Source organism: Panthera leo, chromosome D2 (genome assembly GCF_018350215.1).
Source record: "Panthera leo isolate Ple1 chromosome D2, P.leo_Ple1_pat1.1, whole genome shotgun sequence".
Lineage (NCBI taxonomy): Eukaryota > Metazoa > Chordata > Mammalia > Carnivora > Felidae > Panthera > Panthera leo.
The window spans coordinates 57689926-57706180 of record NC_056689.1 but is presented as its reverse complement, the minus strand read 5'-3'; the positions used below and the strand labels follow the sequence as shown (position 1 = coordinate 57706180).

Sequence of the window (16255 nt, the reverse complement as noted above, 5' to 3'; positions counted from 1 at the left end):
CTTCATCAAACTTGAGATTTGTTGGCTTATATAAGTATATAATCTTACATTTTACAGATCTTCAGCTCATGTTGGGCTATGTCTTAGGTATGGGCAGGTACTTCAACTTGATTTCAGCCTCCTGCTGGGCTAGGTTGTGAATTACACTGTAAAGTGTTCCAATCTTTCCACACAGAAGTTGCATTCTGGAACATGATGGGTCTCAAATGTGTATTTCATTGTGCTATGTGAACTAGTTTGGACACTGGAATGTATCTGGGTGTCATCAACTCACTGGGTAATTTGGAGCAATTCTTCAGTATCTCTGTGTTAAAATGGTATCTACCTTTCATATCCCAGGGATTGTGATATCAAACTTTGGAACCCTCTGATAAATACTGATATAGTGCACTTTGTAAAGTATCTTTTGTAATAAGAGAAAACACCCCATTTGGCATTAAAATAGCCACCTTTGTAAACACCAACAGCTGAAAGCAATGCAAAATTCAGACCAGTGAATTAATAGGCAATCTAGACAAATAATTCTTTCTGGATCACACTTACATTCCAATAAATGCCATGCCTTCTAAACGCAAGGGCAATAACTACACACATGAAACAGCAAGAAGGTAGAGCACAGAAGGGGCAGAACAGACCAGCCATCAGCCCTGGGCCAGCCCCCACCATTCACATGCACAGCCAGCTGGCAGCCAGCTCTCTACCAGCTAAGATGTGGTGACAAGGAAAGAGATGTAGATAAGCAACATATTGTACCAGCCTGGGACTTACATCCTAAGATCTTGCAGTCACTTCCTACTGACCCCACAGACACAGCAATGACTTACTAGGGTTTTCAAATAAAGGCCAGTGGGTGAATTATATCACAGCAGAGAAGGAAAGGCTGAACCTCCACCAGAGCACGCCAAACACCTGCCTTCATTCCCCAGCATGTGACAACACATGGTGTCCCGCCCCCCCCCCTCCCCCCCCCCATACTTTGCTCCCCGTCACTCATCACTTGCCCATGAGCAGAGAAGCAGCAGAAAACATTGCAAATGCAGAAACTAAGCACCTGTGGTCTGTGGGTACCTGGCAGGAGGCAGTGTTCTTGGCAGAGCATTACAAACAGGCTGCCAACATTTGTGTTAGCCCCAGCCCAGGCTCAAAGTGCTCAGTCCAGGTCCCCAGAGTGGGCTGAGGCAGGACTACGATGGGGGCAGATGAGGGAGGGGTTTGAGAGATACATACGAAAGACAGAGGATCCAGCCAGACTTCCAACCTTCCGCACATCGTTATCTAAGGACAGAAGGATGCAGTGTGTTTCAGAGGCAGTTCAGAAAACACACCTTCTTGTGGGAATGCCCCCTCTTCCACCCCACCCCCAGCACCAATTAACCCTGCAAAAACCAGGCGATCAGATGGAAGTGTAAAAAGCAAAAGAAACTTGTCTTTTCGGATGGAAAAATATCCACTATCCACTCCTAACACTTGATAATGTTACAGTCTACCATGTACTTCTACAAACAAACTCTCTTAATAAAAAATGACTCTTATACCCATTTTACAGAGGGGGCAACTAAAGCCTAGGAAGTTAAATGGCTTGTTCAGGGTCCCTAAGAGGAGTCCGGACTTGAACCCAGATGTTCTTTCCTATAATATTCCATTGCTTCCCCAATAACCTGAGACTTGGGAACAGGAATACCTGAGCAAGAAGTGGTCATGATGGCTGGGACACCATAGTAGGTGAAGGCTCCATTCTCGAAGCGAAGGCCTTCCTTACCAACCTCCACTTCTACTTTACCCTGGAGAAAGAAGGAACTGTGCTAAGGGTGTACATGTACGAGCACCTCCACTCCTATTACTGACTATGACCCTAAGCACTTTTGTCTGGATAACAAGTGGACTTACGTTCTTATCCCAGGGAGATGTGAAGTCTGTCCAGACTCATTTCAAAAATAGTGCCTCCAACCTCAGTAGCCCTTTGCAGTAAATTAACTGCTTAGTCCATAAAGGAGCATCCAGTCCTGAATAACCAAGCTCTCTTTGCATGCTATGATGGCCCTTTCATGATGAATGGCCAGGCACCAGCTAGCCCTGGGCTCTGTAAACTGACCCACTGGTTTAGTGGGGTCTGAGTAGACCATGTCTAAGTCTGGTTGAGACAAAATCTGATTCTGTGTGGAGCTTGTTTGTTACCAGTGATAATGACAGCTAATGGGTAGCATGTAGTGTGTGTCTATGGGCCCAGTACAGTGTTATGCACACGCATAGATTCTTGTTCACTCAGTCCCACAACCTTATGAGGCCCATACTGCTTTTATCCCCAGTTTATGGAAGAATCAATTAGAGTCTCAGAGAGATTAAGTGACTTGGTCAAGGTTAGTTAGGAAGTGGCAATACTGGAATCTTAAAGCCAGATCTTTCCAATTTCTGAAGCAATACTCTTGCCACTACATTTTACTCCCTCCAGCTTTTATTTGAAAATGGTTAAGTTTACATTAAGCATAAAATAGGTTATATGAGTTCATTATGTTATATCAACAATTTAACAAGACCCTCCTTGATTTCCAGCAGTGAAAATCTCTACTTTTGGAGAAGGGAGGTCATGTTATTGAGGTTATTTGGAAGGATGCGTGTGAGGCCCATCACAGGGTCAGAGCAGACAGGCCGTAGGTGGACTGTAACAAAGAGAGGCCATGTCTAAGTCGATTGAGTTTAATTAAGATTTTAAGGCAATCACTATATTTAGGGTCCATAAGATTCTGTTGAGGAGAGATGGGAAACAGTGATAGCACTAAGGGTGGAGCCAGGCCAGAGAGCCAGCAGCGTCACAAGCTGGAACCACACATGACGTGTATTTATGCCAGGCCTATTCAGGCACTCAGGCAGAAGGCGATGATACCTATGTGAGCACCAGGAAGATGCTGCACCTCTTTCATCTGGTCTTCAGTTCCCTTCCTGGTCCTATTAAGGAGGAGAAGATCTGAGAGAGTGCAAAGACTGACATGTGGCAGAGAGAATGGATGTGTTCCACAATGCCTCCAGGGAGTGGAGCAAGGAGTGGGTGGGAGTCCGATATGGTGAGATTTCAGTGTGACAGAGGGAAGGGCTTTAAACAAGAATCATCTACAGTTTGGGGGGAGGGGGCAATGGATAGTTCCATTTCTGGGGATTTCTAAGCAGACAAGGAGGCATTTGGGATTCTATAGGACAATGGTTTTGGAAGTTCAGCCACAGAACCCCTCTGCTGGAAAAGTACCCACCCCACCCCACCATCGACACTGCTGACTGGTTAGACTAAATGCCATCAAGATCCCACCACTCCCAGGACACCAGCCAATCATACTTGGCCCCTTCTGTGGGTCATGAACAAACGTCCTCCCCAACTGGCCTTGCCCTGAAGCAGCAAGCTCAGTCTTCGAACCTGGCACTGGGGAGGCACAGCCATTCCTCTCCAGCCTGGAGATGCCCTTGTCCTGCCCTGAGAGGGTCTCCAAATTTCCCACTCACCTGGAGAAGCAGCACGAAGTAGTCCACGGGGCGGTTGCGCTGGTAGAGGTAGTGTTCTGGGGCCTTCTTGTTCTTCTCGTCAAACTTTAGCTCCTGGATCACATTGGGATGTTTCAGGAGCCGGAGCAGGATCTTCTCCGAAAGGTACAGAGATTTAAAGGGTTCCACCTCTAGGGGAGATAGGGAGGGAGGAAGAATTGCAGGTGGAGGAATCAGGATGGGCAAAACCAGGGCATGTATCTAGGGCCACCTCCATTCATGTTCCTGGGCACCAAGCTGGCAGGGCTCTTGTGATTCTCTCAGGTGGAAGGGGTGAGGGTGGTTCTTAAACCTGAGTGTGTGCCTCAGGTTTTCGCCATGCCCTCTGGGGAGTGTATCTCTGTGCTGGCACACTGGAGAACCAGGTCACCATTTTGGAAATGTCAGTTTTGCTACTTATTTTTTTCTTGATTTTATTTACAGTTGTATGTGGATTTAAAAAAGAAGGCAATTTCGCCATTTGCAACAACATGGTTGAACCTGGACGGCATTATGCTAAATGAAATAAGCCAGACACATAAGGGCAACTATGTATGATACCACTTACATGATGAATCTAAAATAGTCAAACTCATAGAAGCAGAGAGTAACAGCAGGGTTGCCCAGGCCTAGTGGGAGGGCGACTTGGGGGAAGTATTGGTCAAAGGGTGCAAAATTTTTTATGCAGGATGAATAAGTCCTCGAGATCTCCTGCATAGCTTAGTGCCTATAATTAGCAATACTATACTGTATACTTAAAATTGTGCTAAAAGCATAGGATCTGATGCTAACATATAAAAAATAATAATAAAGAGGGTGGGAGGAAACTTTTGGAGGTAGTGGATATGTTTATGGCATAGACTGTGGTAATAGTTTCACAGGTGTATACTTATCTCCAAACTCAAGTTGTTTGTGTTAAATATGAACCACTTTTTGTATGTCAATCATACCTCAATAAAGTGGTTTAAGAAGAAAGAGTAATGATAAAAAAGAGCACAGATAAGTAAGCCATGTGAACAACAAAGGCTTTAATGCTGTGATCAGGGGCGCCTGGGTGGCTCGGTCGGTTAAGCGTCCGACTTCGGCTCAGGTCATGATCTCACGGTCCGTGAGTTCGAGCCCCGCGTCGGGCTCTGTGCTGACAGCTCAGAGCCTGGAGCCTGTTTCAGATTCTGTTTCTCCCTCTCTCTCTGCCCCTCCCCTGTTCATGCTCTGTCTCTGTCTCAAAAATACGTAAACGTTAAAAAAAATTAAAAAAATAAATAAAAAATAAATTAAAAAAAATGCTGTGATCAAATGAAATATAGAAAATTCAATCTGGCTTATTTGTAGGACATGTATTTGTTGAGTGAAATGAAATTCCAGGGCGCCTGGGTGGCTCAGTCAGTTAAGTGTCCGACTTCTGCTCAGGTCACCATCTCACAGTTCCTGGGTTTGAGCCCCGTGTGGGGATCTGGGCTGACAGCTCAGAGCCTGGAGCCTGCTTTGGATTCTATGTCTCCCTCTTTCTCTCTCTCTCTTTCTCTCTCTGCCCCTCCCCAACCTGTGCTCTCTCTCTCTCTCTCAAAAATAAATAAATAAACAAAAAATTTAAAAACAAAGAAATGAAATTCCAAGTTAATAATACAGAGAGTTAATTACTGGATAAGTTATCAAAAATGTGAAGCACTGTTGTACCCCAAATATTATATGGGATGTGATGTGATGTGATGTGATGGAAAACAGGCAGGCAGTAGTGAAATCTGTATTCAGAACCAGAACACATGTTGAAAACTACTTTAAAGAAGCTCCAATTTAAACTTTTCTACTTGTTGGCACCCGGAACAGTATTAGCACTCATTATATTCTCAATAAATCTATGTTGGATTAACTGACAACAGAACTTAGTCATGGGTGTGATCATTCTAAGTCAGCACCCTAATTAGGCCTGGATCAGAGACACATTTTAGCTGCTTTACAAGAAGGAGAAATTTCTATTTGGATCCTCTCGCTTTTTTTTTCTTTCTAGAGATTTCAAGATTCACAATTGACTTCTGTATTTTAAGAATTTGAAGGTCACAAGCCTATCTGGTCCTAGGAGGTTATGGGACCCCAGGCCTTGTGGCTAGGTGGCACAGGGCCTTTCCCTCTTCAACAGGAAGATCCTTGGGGGCACCCCAGCTTCAACAGGATGGAGCTCAGCTCCTGCCAGGAAGCAGGTGGAGGAAGGGAAAAGAGCAGCAGTCGTTCCTTTAGCTCTTCTCTAGAGTAAAGGAGAGAAAAGCAGAGTTGAGTTGTACTCACTTCCACCCAAGATCAGGCCTGGGGCTGAAAAAGAAAAGTATGTGGCATCCTGTGGCCCTACCTAAGGCACCCCATCCCCTGGGACAGTGGTTCTCAGTCTGTGCTGCGCACTGGTTAGGTTAAGAATGATTGGTATGTGGGTTTCACCTTCTAGATTCTGCTTTACTTGCCTGGGGAGGAGACACAGGTGGGCAGAGTCATACCTGTGGCCATGAAGCGGTGCGTGGCCAGCAGAAGCTGTGGGGAGATCTTCACCCTCATCTCCGAGTCGGAAAGCTTAAACAAGGAGAAGTCATGCCGCTTCCTCTCCCGGTGTGGGACCCTCTGCTTTTTCCGATTGTCGGCTGTAGGGTCATAGGAGACAGATGGCGACTATCTCAGAATCGCTGGTGATTTTTGGAAGTTTCCCCAGAGTCACATGGGACAAATAGATCCTTTGGGATCACATGAATTTCTGCAAAGTGTCAACTGTAGGTGACATCACAACTTCTTTCCCAGGAAGCAGAAGGATGTTGATTGAAGGTGGGAGACAGACGCTGCCATGTCTCAGTATTATTTACACTTAGGTGGTGTAGAGTGGAAAAGGGGACAGGCTGGCCTGGCACCCCCAAGGCTGGGGCTCTAGTGCCAGCTCCCTTCCTTACAAGCTGTGCAACCTCTCTAAGCATCAGAGTGTGTGTGTTTTAATCAATACAATGAGGTTAATAATCAGCAATAACACTTCTACGTGTGCCATGCAGTTATTATGAGACTCCAATCAGAACCTACCTGTGAAATGATTACAAAATGGCATTCATACATGAAGGACTAGCATTGTCAGCATAAAGGGGATTGGCAGAGCCCAGGAGGTTTCTGCCTCTGCCCTTCTCTTGTCCCCAGAGCTGGGCTCACCAGGTCTCTTCCTGCTGATTTAAACCACGCCCTGAGCACCCGAGGCATGTCACCCAAAGGACATAGGTGGTCACCTCTTCCCACTGACAGTTCTCCTGCTCCAACCCTAGCCTCTCCCCTAGGAGAGACTTGAGAAAAAATCAAGGGAAGAAGAAAGGAGAAGGAATGGGGAGAGCCCTATAACTTACAAAGGGGGTTCTCTAGGCAGGGCTCTCAGACGACCTAGAGGGACCCTAGACAGTCTGTGATATTGATTGAGAATATCTGCTTTTTCCAATTTAATTTTTTCTCCCTTATTTTTTAAAACTTGTGTTAAAAGATATTTTTTTAGGGGTAGGGAGAATGTTTTCTTTGGTCATGTGTCTTTTGCTTTCCCTTAGGTTTTGGGTAAAATTTTGAACTGTCTCACCTATTTCATAGCGCTAAGGGGGGGCAGAGAAAGGGATTTTGGGTTTTCTCCAAACTTGGCCTGGAGACAAAAAGGGCTGCAGGGAACTTTCAGTGCAGGCTGAGTGGATGCAGTGTAAATTAAAGGGAATGAACCCCAAGGAAAAGAACCAGGGCCCCAGAATCTGGCTCCCTGGTATTGTCCTTCTCCTTTTGGAGCTCACTTCAGCCCCACTGTTTGGGTTTCCTTTTAGAAGTCAGAAAGTGCCCTCCTATCGTGCTGCTGTCTCGTGGGCCTATCTTGGACTCTGGGCTGCTGCTTGAATGCTCCTTTTGCTTGGGTAGCAACAGTGGCAAGAAGCAGACCCGGCTGTCCTGTGGGTCGGGGTCAAGTGAGTAGAAACACCGTATTCCCGGTTCCTTGGCCTTCTCACAGCTTTAAGGAATCATGCCAGAAGCTTATTTATAAGGGCAGGAAAACCCTCGCCTTCTCCTTTAGATAGAGGATTGCTTAGCAAGAGAGCAGCAAATACATGTATCGGATCAATTCTTTTGTTCTCACTGGTGAGCAACCTTCGGATTTATATGACATGCTTGCGTAACTATCCCCTCTCCCTTCTCCATCAGAATGCCACTTAACATTTCATCACTGGAGAATCATTCATCTGATCTTCCTCTTTGTTCCCATTATTTTAACAGTGAGTATTGGGAGCATTAAAGTTGTTAAATGCTGAGGTTGTTAAATGCTGGAGGAAGGAATGTACTCATTTAGACTACTATCATTACTATTAGCCACTAACACTTTAGTGTGAATGCCTTCTTCAATATATCTCCTGAGACACTTGGGAATTTTTAATCAAGAGTGGTGGGCAGAGGTGAAGGGAGAAGGGAATGGGGGTGGGGGGTGTAGAGGTTAATCCCTATTGGAAGAAGTTGGGCCTGGCCATGGTATCACAATAAAACCAGATACTGTGACACTCTTGCTATGTTTTGTCAAGGCCTGGTCCACCTTTTAACTTTGATCGCTTCTAAGTCTAAAGGGAAGGTAATGTTTCTGCACCACTCACTGCTTTACAGCATGAAAGCTTTTTCTACTGGGAGCTAGTTTCTGAATGGCTGCTTCTAGCAAATAAGGGCAGGGGTCTGGATGGAATGGGCTATCCAAGGCAAGGAAAAGGGACTGCTGTCCCATGAAGTGAAATTTGGAGGAGGAAATACTTCCTGGCCTAGGGATTCCCACAGATTTAGATAACACTCCCATCCCACAGACACAGCAAGCCTTTGTAGTGTTTGCAACCAAAGCTTTGACAAGGCTCAGTAACCAAAAGCAGTGTCACTGTCTACATAGAGTCCATATTGTTCCTCAGGGCTCAGGGGGTGGGAGGGTGAGGAGAAAGGAGATAGGGTGGGTGCTGGGGATGGGAAGGGAGAATGAGAAACCAGGCTGTAGGGCTGAAAAAGCATGAGGGAGAAGAGCAGTATCGAAGAAGGGGTATTTAAGGTTTTGGCTTAGGTTGTGTGTGGGCAATCTCATGGCAGTCTCCACGCATGCTGACGCTGCGGTGTGAGCCAACTGTGGGAACAGTTCCAGGGAGTGCTAGGTTCTGCGTCTAGGTGGATGAAGAGACAAAACAAAACAACACCGGGGACAAAAACAAGGGCAGAGTGGCCACCTGAGGCACACTTGGTTTCCTCTAGTTCTTTTTCCATCCAAAGGCCAGGAGGTCCCCTTCTTAATCTTGGCTCGGTTCCTGAAGGTTCTCTCCTGATAAACATCTAGCTAGCATGTTCTCAGTGACTCAGGGTGATTCAAGCCAGGGTATCTTGCCATGCCAGCACCTGGCATTTGGGGGATGACACACAGCAATGATAGGCTTGTCCTGACACCCTCTCACAGCCTATATCAAACTAAGCCAGCTCTGACAGTCTCAGAAGAAATAGGATGACCTTAGACAACAGCCAAGGCCATGCACTTACTGTAGAGGTCAGTTTCATCCAGGATCTCCGACTTAATGATCTCCTCTATGATGTCCTCCAGAGTGACAATGCCCATCACCTCGTAGAAGGGGTCCCCTTCTCCCTCATTATTCACCCGCTGGACAATGGCCAGGTGAGATTTTCCTAGAGAACAAATGAAGTCCCAGTTAAGCTCTGGTACATTTTTAGAAATCTTTCCTAATAAGAAATTACACAAAGTTGCTCTGTGACCAATCTCGGGACTGAACTCATCTTAGGACCTCCTTGAAATATGAAGTTTGTATACAAGCTGTTATAAATGCAAGCCTTGTACTTTTGGATCTGTCTCTTTTTTAGGAAAGTTACCTAATATACATAAAGGCAGTTACCTTTTTTTTCTTTGAACTTTCACAGATTAGTAAGTGTATCTAAGTGTATCTAAGTGTATTGGTAAGTGTATCTAAGTTCATCTAAGGATGAATAATCTAATTGAAAGAACGAAAATTTGGAATCAAAAGAATTGGGTTTGAAGCCCTTCTCCTCCTCCAAACTTCCCCTATCCCTTCTCCCTAACTATTCTGGTTACTGTATGTGCAACTGACCCTAGGCAAATCATTTAACCTCTGCTGAGTCATAATTTTCTCATCTAGAATTAGGGAATAATACCAGTACAGTGATTTTTAAAAAAAATGTTTATTTATTTTTGACACAGAGGAAAAGCACAAGCAGGGGAGGGGCAGAGAGAGAGAGGGAGACAGAAGATCCGAAGAAGGCTCCATACTGTCAGTGCAGAACCCAATGTGAGGCTCAATCTCACATGTGAGATCATGACCATAGCTAGAGTCAGACGCTTAACCACCTGGGCCACCCAGGCGCCCTACCAGTATGGTGATTTTAAAACATGATCCCAAATTCTTTGATACATCTCTTAACGAAAGGTGTGGTCTCTGTCTCCTTCCCTTGAATCTGGGTGGGCCTGTGACTGAGTCAACCAACAGAGGACAGGCACATGTCTGCAATGTGACCTCTGAGGCTAGGTCATAAAAGGCACATGGCTTCTGCTGCAGAAATGGTCTAAGAAGGCTGAGGCCACCATGGTGGAGAGGGCACATGTGGACGCTTAGGTGACTGTTCGAGCTGAGCCTGGTCTTCCAGCCATCCCACCAAAAGTGCCAGATAGGTGAGCGAAGCTGTGTCCAGTGGATCTGCCATCCCAGCTGATCCAGCCCCAGCTGCTGGGTTTCCCCACCCCCACCCCACCCCTGCCAGCCATTTGAGAGTCTTCTCCAGCTGCAGGTACAGACACTGTGACGCCGAAGTGAGCAAGTCCTGCTGTATCTTGTCCAAATTCCCAACTCAGAGAACCTGTGAGCTTAATAAAATGGTTGTCGTTTTACGTTTCTAAGTTTCAGGGTGGTTTGTTAGCAGTCATGGCAGCTAGGATAACCAGTAGCCATAAGGTGATCACGGAGCTCGGGTGACTTAGTGGGTGTGTGAAAGTGCTCTGAAAACTATAATGTGTCACAGGCAGTTAATTTTTATTGCCCAACAATGAATAATAAGAGTCAACACGTATGGAGCTCTAATTATGTGTCAGGCACTATTTGGAGCACTTTGTGTGTACTGATTCATCTGATCCTCCTAACAATCCCTGAGACAAGTACTATCACTATCTCCATTTTATAGATGAAAGAACTGAGGCACAGATTGGTTAAGTGACATGCCTAAAGTTACACAGCCTATAAGTGGCAGAGCCGGACTGCAAACCCAGGTAACTGGATTTAGTCCTAACCCAAGGACTGAGTCTTACCTAACAGTCCTGCAATACTGCCTCACCTTGGTTTGTTTTTATCTGCTGATAAACACATTTCCCAGTCCTGTTTTTAAAATGCAAACCTGGGTGGTTCTTTTCCTTGGCTAAGAGACATTTAAGGAGAAAATCTAGGGTACTGACTTAGAAGATACTCTTGCCAAAAAAAAAAAAAGGAAGTTTATGCTTTATCAGTGTTATCCTTTATAAGCTTGGCCAATGCTAAAAATATCAGATAAGAAGAGTAGTCAGTTTGCTGGAGGCATAATTAACCATTGAAATCTAAACACATGAACTTCTGTATCAGATACCTCAAATCACAAGATAGCTACCTTTTGGGGTTTTTAATTATGAGATGGGTTTTGTATCGCTCAAGAATGGTCTTTAATTTCTTCTCCGCCTTCAACCTATCCTTCAACTATCCCCAAACTGGTCTGATCATGCCACTACCCTGCTCAAAAACCCTCCAAACCTCCTTAATATGCACAGAATCAAATCCAGACTCATTGGTTTGGTATTATCAAGACAGCAAAATGCCCTGCTACATTCCCTACTCATTCTATACTCCAGGTGCACCATGTTAACTTCACTCTCTCAACCCTGTCTATGTGTATTTTCAAAGTCTTCGTGCACATGGTCTCCTCCCATTCTGTCTCCACTGGCCCTTCAAGATCCAGCTCAGGGGCCAGCTCCTCAAGAAAGTCCTCAAGAAAGATCTGCCCCATTCTGAATCTGAACGCATCTCTCCTGGCCTGTTTTTGAAGCCCTTGATAACTCTGTTAGAGCATTTGTCAGTTTGCTGCTTCTCATAACTAGCAATGTATGTGTTCTCTACTGGACCATGTTTCTTCCTCAGGCCATAAGATCCTTCAGGATGTACACCAAGACAGGGTACCTTCCATATAACAGGCAGGCAAATAAATGCCTGATGAATGGAACTGAGACTGAATGAAAATCCATAGTTGATACAATAGATGATATTAAAACCAGACACTAAAACCTTTATTTTCTAAATAAAATACAATGTATTTAAATTAAAATTTAAACTCTACATCAGTGGTTCTAAAATTATCCTCCTTTGAAACAACTGCAACTGCATTTTATAGCTTAAATTAGCTTATGTTAATTGTTAGAATGTGATCAATTTAAAGGATTTTTTTCCTCAACACATTGTTCTTAAACTTATGGCACCTGTTCTCACTTTTCTGCTAACACGTGCTAACAGATGACAGAACAAATGGCTAGTATAATGAAGAACTCGGAAAAGTGATTTCTTAAAACTATTTTCTGTAAAACTGTATAATTTTTATACTGTGGAGCGCAGAATATATATAATGCAGCCATACAGCCATACTTCTGGCCGCTAAGAGATTAGTTCATATAATGGGATTAAATAAATTAACATTTTATGATGTTTCACAAAGAGTACCATAACTTCCATCTGAAAATCAGCCACTGGTCTACACTTTATAATGCTGATTTGAGGACACACCATGTGATTGCCAGGGAATAGAGATTTTAAGTCCTAATTATGTAATATTCAAGACAAAACTCTTATGTACTTGATTAGAAATACTTTGTAATTCACAATTGGCCTTTCTGATTCCCTCAAATACCTATAGAGATCTACACACAAATGAAGGAAGTCATTCTTTCTTGGGAAGAGACTGAAAAGGAATCAGAAATCACATAGCCTTGTTCACATAATCTCTATTCAAGACACCAGCTATGTCCATAACACACATACCTGAGGTCCACTCTCTCTCAAAAAGGTTGCCCTTTAAGAGACCTATCTCCCTGTACTCCTGTTTCCTGGGCCCCTGAAGGGTTGGGGGTGGCTACCAGTGAAGCCAATCTTGAAACATGGAAAATGTAGTCACTTCCTCCTGCCATAGTACTTTGTATAAATCTCTCTTTTGACATTTATACTAACAACAATAATAGCTATTATTATTATTATAGCAGCTACCATCTGCTATATCCACTCTAGGGGTGAGACATAATTTCACCATGCTGTTGTTCTCTACAAGTGATTCCCCCTACTATGATGATAAGCTTTCTGAAGGGCAACAGCTATGTTCTACTTAATCTCCATTTCCCCAGAATCGAAGAATAGCACCTGGCACAGCGTAAGAACTCCGTAACTAGCAGGTGACAAATGGATATCCATATGCAGAAGAATGAAGTTGGATGCCTACCTCACATTATGACTCAAAAGTTAACTCAAAATGGATCAAATGCCTAAATGTAACAGTGTAAACTACAAAACTCTCAGAAGAAAACATAGGAGTAAATCTTTGTGACCTTGGAATAGAAAATGTTTTTTAGATAAGACACCATAAATACAAGAAAACAAGAAAAAAATAGATAAGCTGGACTTTAGAATACTTTTAGGATGTATTTAATGACTACCAGCAAATCATATATCTGATAGAGAGCTTGTATCCAGAATATATAAAGTGTACGACACATAAAAACACAACTCAATTAAAAAGGGGGCAAAGGATGTAATTAGATAGTTACCTGAGGAAGATATACAACTGGTCAATAAGCACATGAAAGGATGCTCAGCATCTTCATCATTAGGGAAATGCAAATCAAAACCCTAAAGAGACAAGACTTCACACCCACCAGAATGGTTAGAATAAAAAAGATAACAGCAAATGTGGATGCGGATAAACTGGAACCCTTAGACACTGCTGGTGGGATTGTAAAAGAATCACCTGCTTTGGAAAACAGCTTGGCAGTTTCTCAAAATATTAAACATAAATTATCATATGATTCAGCAATTCCAATCTTAAGCATACACCACCCAAGTAAACTGCAAACATACGTCCTCACAAAAATATGTACACAAAGGTTCCTATTATTCCTAATAGCTAAGCGGTTGAAACAACCCAAACGTGCATCAACTGCTAAATGGATAAATAATGTGGTATATCCAGACAATAGAATATTATCTGGCCATAAAAAGGGAACGCAGTACTGATACATGCTACAACATGGACAAACTTTGAAAACATTATGCTGAATGAAAGAAGCTAGACCCCAGGGAGCCACACCTTGTATGATCCCATTTATATGAAATATCCTATGAATAGGTTAAATCTATAGAGAAAGGAAGTCGACTAGTAATGTCCAGGAGCTAGGGGAAGAAGGAGGTGGGGAGAAACTGTGGGGTTTCTTTTAGGGTGATGAAACGTTCTAGAAGTATACAGTGATGGTTGCACAACTGATGGTCCACTGAATTGTATACCTTAAAAGGGTGGATTTTATGGTATGTGAATTTTATCTCAATAAAGCTCTTAATTTTTTAATGTTTATTTATTTTGAGAGAGATAAGAGAGAGAGAGACCGAGTGGGGGAGGGGCAGAGAGAGAGTGGGACAGAGGATCCAAAGCGGGCTCTGTGCTGACAGCTCCAGAGAGCCCGATGCGTGGCTCAAACTCACGAACCGTGAGATCATGACTTGAGCCAAAGTCAGATGCTTAACCAACTGAGCCACCCAGGTGCCCCTCAATAAAGCTCTTATTAAAGCGAATTGGAAAAGAAAGAACCAGTGCTTGAATGAACAGGAAGTCAGTGGGTGAGTAAAAATAGGAACTGTTTAACAAAAAGAGAATAGGCTGAAATATAAGGGCAACACTGGTTTGGACACAGGTGGTGATGCTGCTGGTAAAATGCTAGTTTAGAGTACTTGCTGTCATTTTGTGCTCTAGGACATGGCAAAGACCAAAAGTGGGCACAGGCAAGGCCATCAGGGGAATAGGAATGGGGAAGAGGGCACCACCTTATAAATTTCGGTGGCTGTGGAAAAGCTGAGCAGGGATGAGGGCTTGTCACAGCTGAGAGGAAGGAAATCTAAGAACAAAGATATCATTAAGATATAATGAGGCAAAAAGTAAGGTAATGTTTTAAATGGAAAACTCATGAATGCTACTGCTTTATGAGGTATTATGAGGTCCGTGTCCCTGGACCGTATTATTGCAGCACTGAACACCAACAGATGGGAAATCTGTGAGCTGAGTTGAAAGATACAGACACGGTGGATTTTATGCAATGCACTTTTCTAAAACTTAAGGCTACATTTGCCTCTGTTGTAAAGAGTATATTTAAAAAGATAAATAATAAATATTTTTTAAAAAGAGTATATTTTATTCAGATTACTGGTGTTCTACTCCTGGACTGGTAACTATAGAGTCTCTGGCCTCTGGCTTGAATACCTAACATGTTCCTAGTGTCCAGCCTCAGCAGAATCCCCAGCTCTGTCCTGATGGTTTGACTTGCCAACATACCTTTCCTAGCTTCTAGCAGCTGTGAGCTCCTTAAGCCTTGGTTTGTTTCCCTCCAGCCTGGCTACTTTCTCCCAGCTTTGGATTTACAGCCTCTAGTTTCAATGCTGTCCACATCCTGATGAAACACAAACTAGAGAATACATGTCTATGGCCTGAGCCTTGATTGGACCACAGCGTTAGGATGGTTTTGTTTGGAACTCTATCCTCAATGAAACATAAGGGGTCAGTCATAACTTTCTGGGATCTTAAACAGGGCTATCTGGAGAGACCCTCCAAGCCCAATGCTTTGGAGTACACGTCACTAGTTCAGTGCTTCCCAATGCTAGCTGTACATGAGAATCATCTGAGAAGAGACACCTGGGTAGCTCAGTTGGTTGAGTCTCTGACTCTTGACTTTGACTCAGGTATTGGGCTCCAGGCTTAGTGTGGAGGGGCTCCCTCTGCCTCTCTCCTCCACTTGCACTCTCTCTCCAAAATAAAAAAAAAAACCTAAATCATCTGAGAAGCTATAAATACATTCTAAAGACTGGATCTCACACTCTGAGATTCTGGTTTCAACAGTTTGGGGTGGGGCCATGACATCAATAATTTAAAATGTTCCTTAGGTGATGTTAATGTTCAGTCAAGGCTGAGAACTAATAGTCGGTTCTCAAAGTGTGCTCCCTGGACCAGCAGGATCAGCATCACTTGAGAACCGAGTTAGAAATGCAAATTCTCGGGGCGCCTGGGTGGCTTGGTCGGTTAAGTGTCTGACCGGCTCAGGTCATGATCTCACGGTCCGTGAGTTCGAGCCCCGCGTCAGGCTCTGTGCTGACAGCTCAGAGCCTGGAGCCTGTTTCAGATTCCGTGTCTCCCTCTCTCTCTGCCCCTCCCCTGTTCATGCTCTGTCTCTCTCTGTCTCAAAAATAAATAAACGTTAAAAAAAAAATTAAAAAAAAAAAAAAGGAATGCAAATTCTCAACACCCACCCCACACCTAGTAAATCAGAGTCTCAGGGGTTGTGCCCAGTGATCTGTGATTTTAACAAACTTTACAGCTGATTCTGATGCAGGCTGAAGTTTGTAAACCACTGGTTTATGGTTAGGCTCCATGGCACTCTGGTTCTTTGCCTGATGACTTACTAATG

General features: G+C 43.8%; 1 protein-coding gene across 4 annotated transcripts in view; it reads right to left on the bottom strand.

Moving 5' to 3' along the window:
• Positions 1–16255, bottom strand: part of CNNM1 (cyclin and CBS domain divalent metal cation transport mediator 1) — a 58576-nt gene that overhangs the window by 24468 nt on the left and 17853 nt on the right. For all 4 annotated transcript variants that reach the window (XM_042907942.1, XM_042907944.1, XM_042907943.1 and 1 more), the window contains exons 2-6: positions 9046–9189; positions 5994–6134; positions 3490–3659; positions 1682–1781; positions 1228–1275 (exon numbers count right to left, since the gene is read on the bottom strand). In XM_042907942.1, the coding sequence (XP_042763876.1) occupies positions 1228–1275; positions 1682–1781; positions 3490–3659; positions 5994–6134; positions 9046–9189 (603 nt within the window). The remainder of the gene's footprint in view (positions 1–1227; positions 1276–1681; positions 1782–3489; positions 3660–5993; positions 6135–9045; positions 9190–16255) is intronic.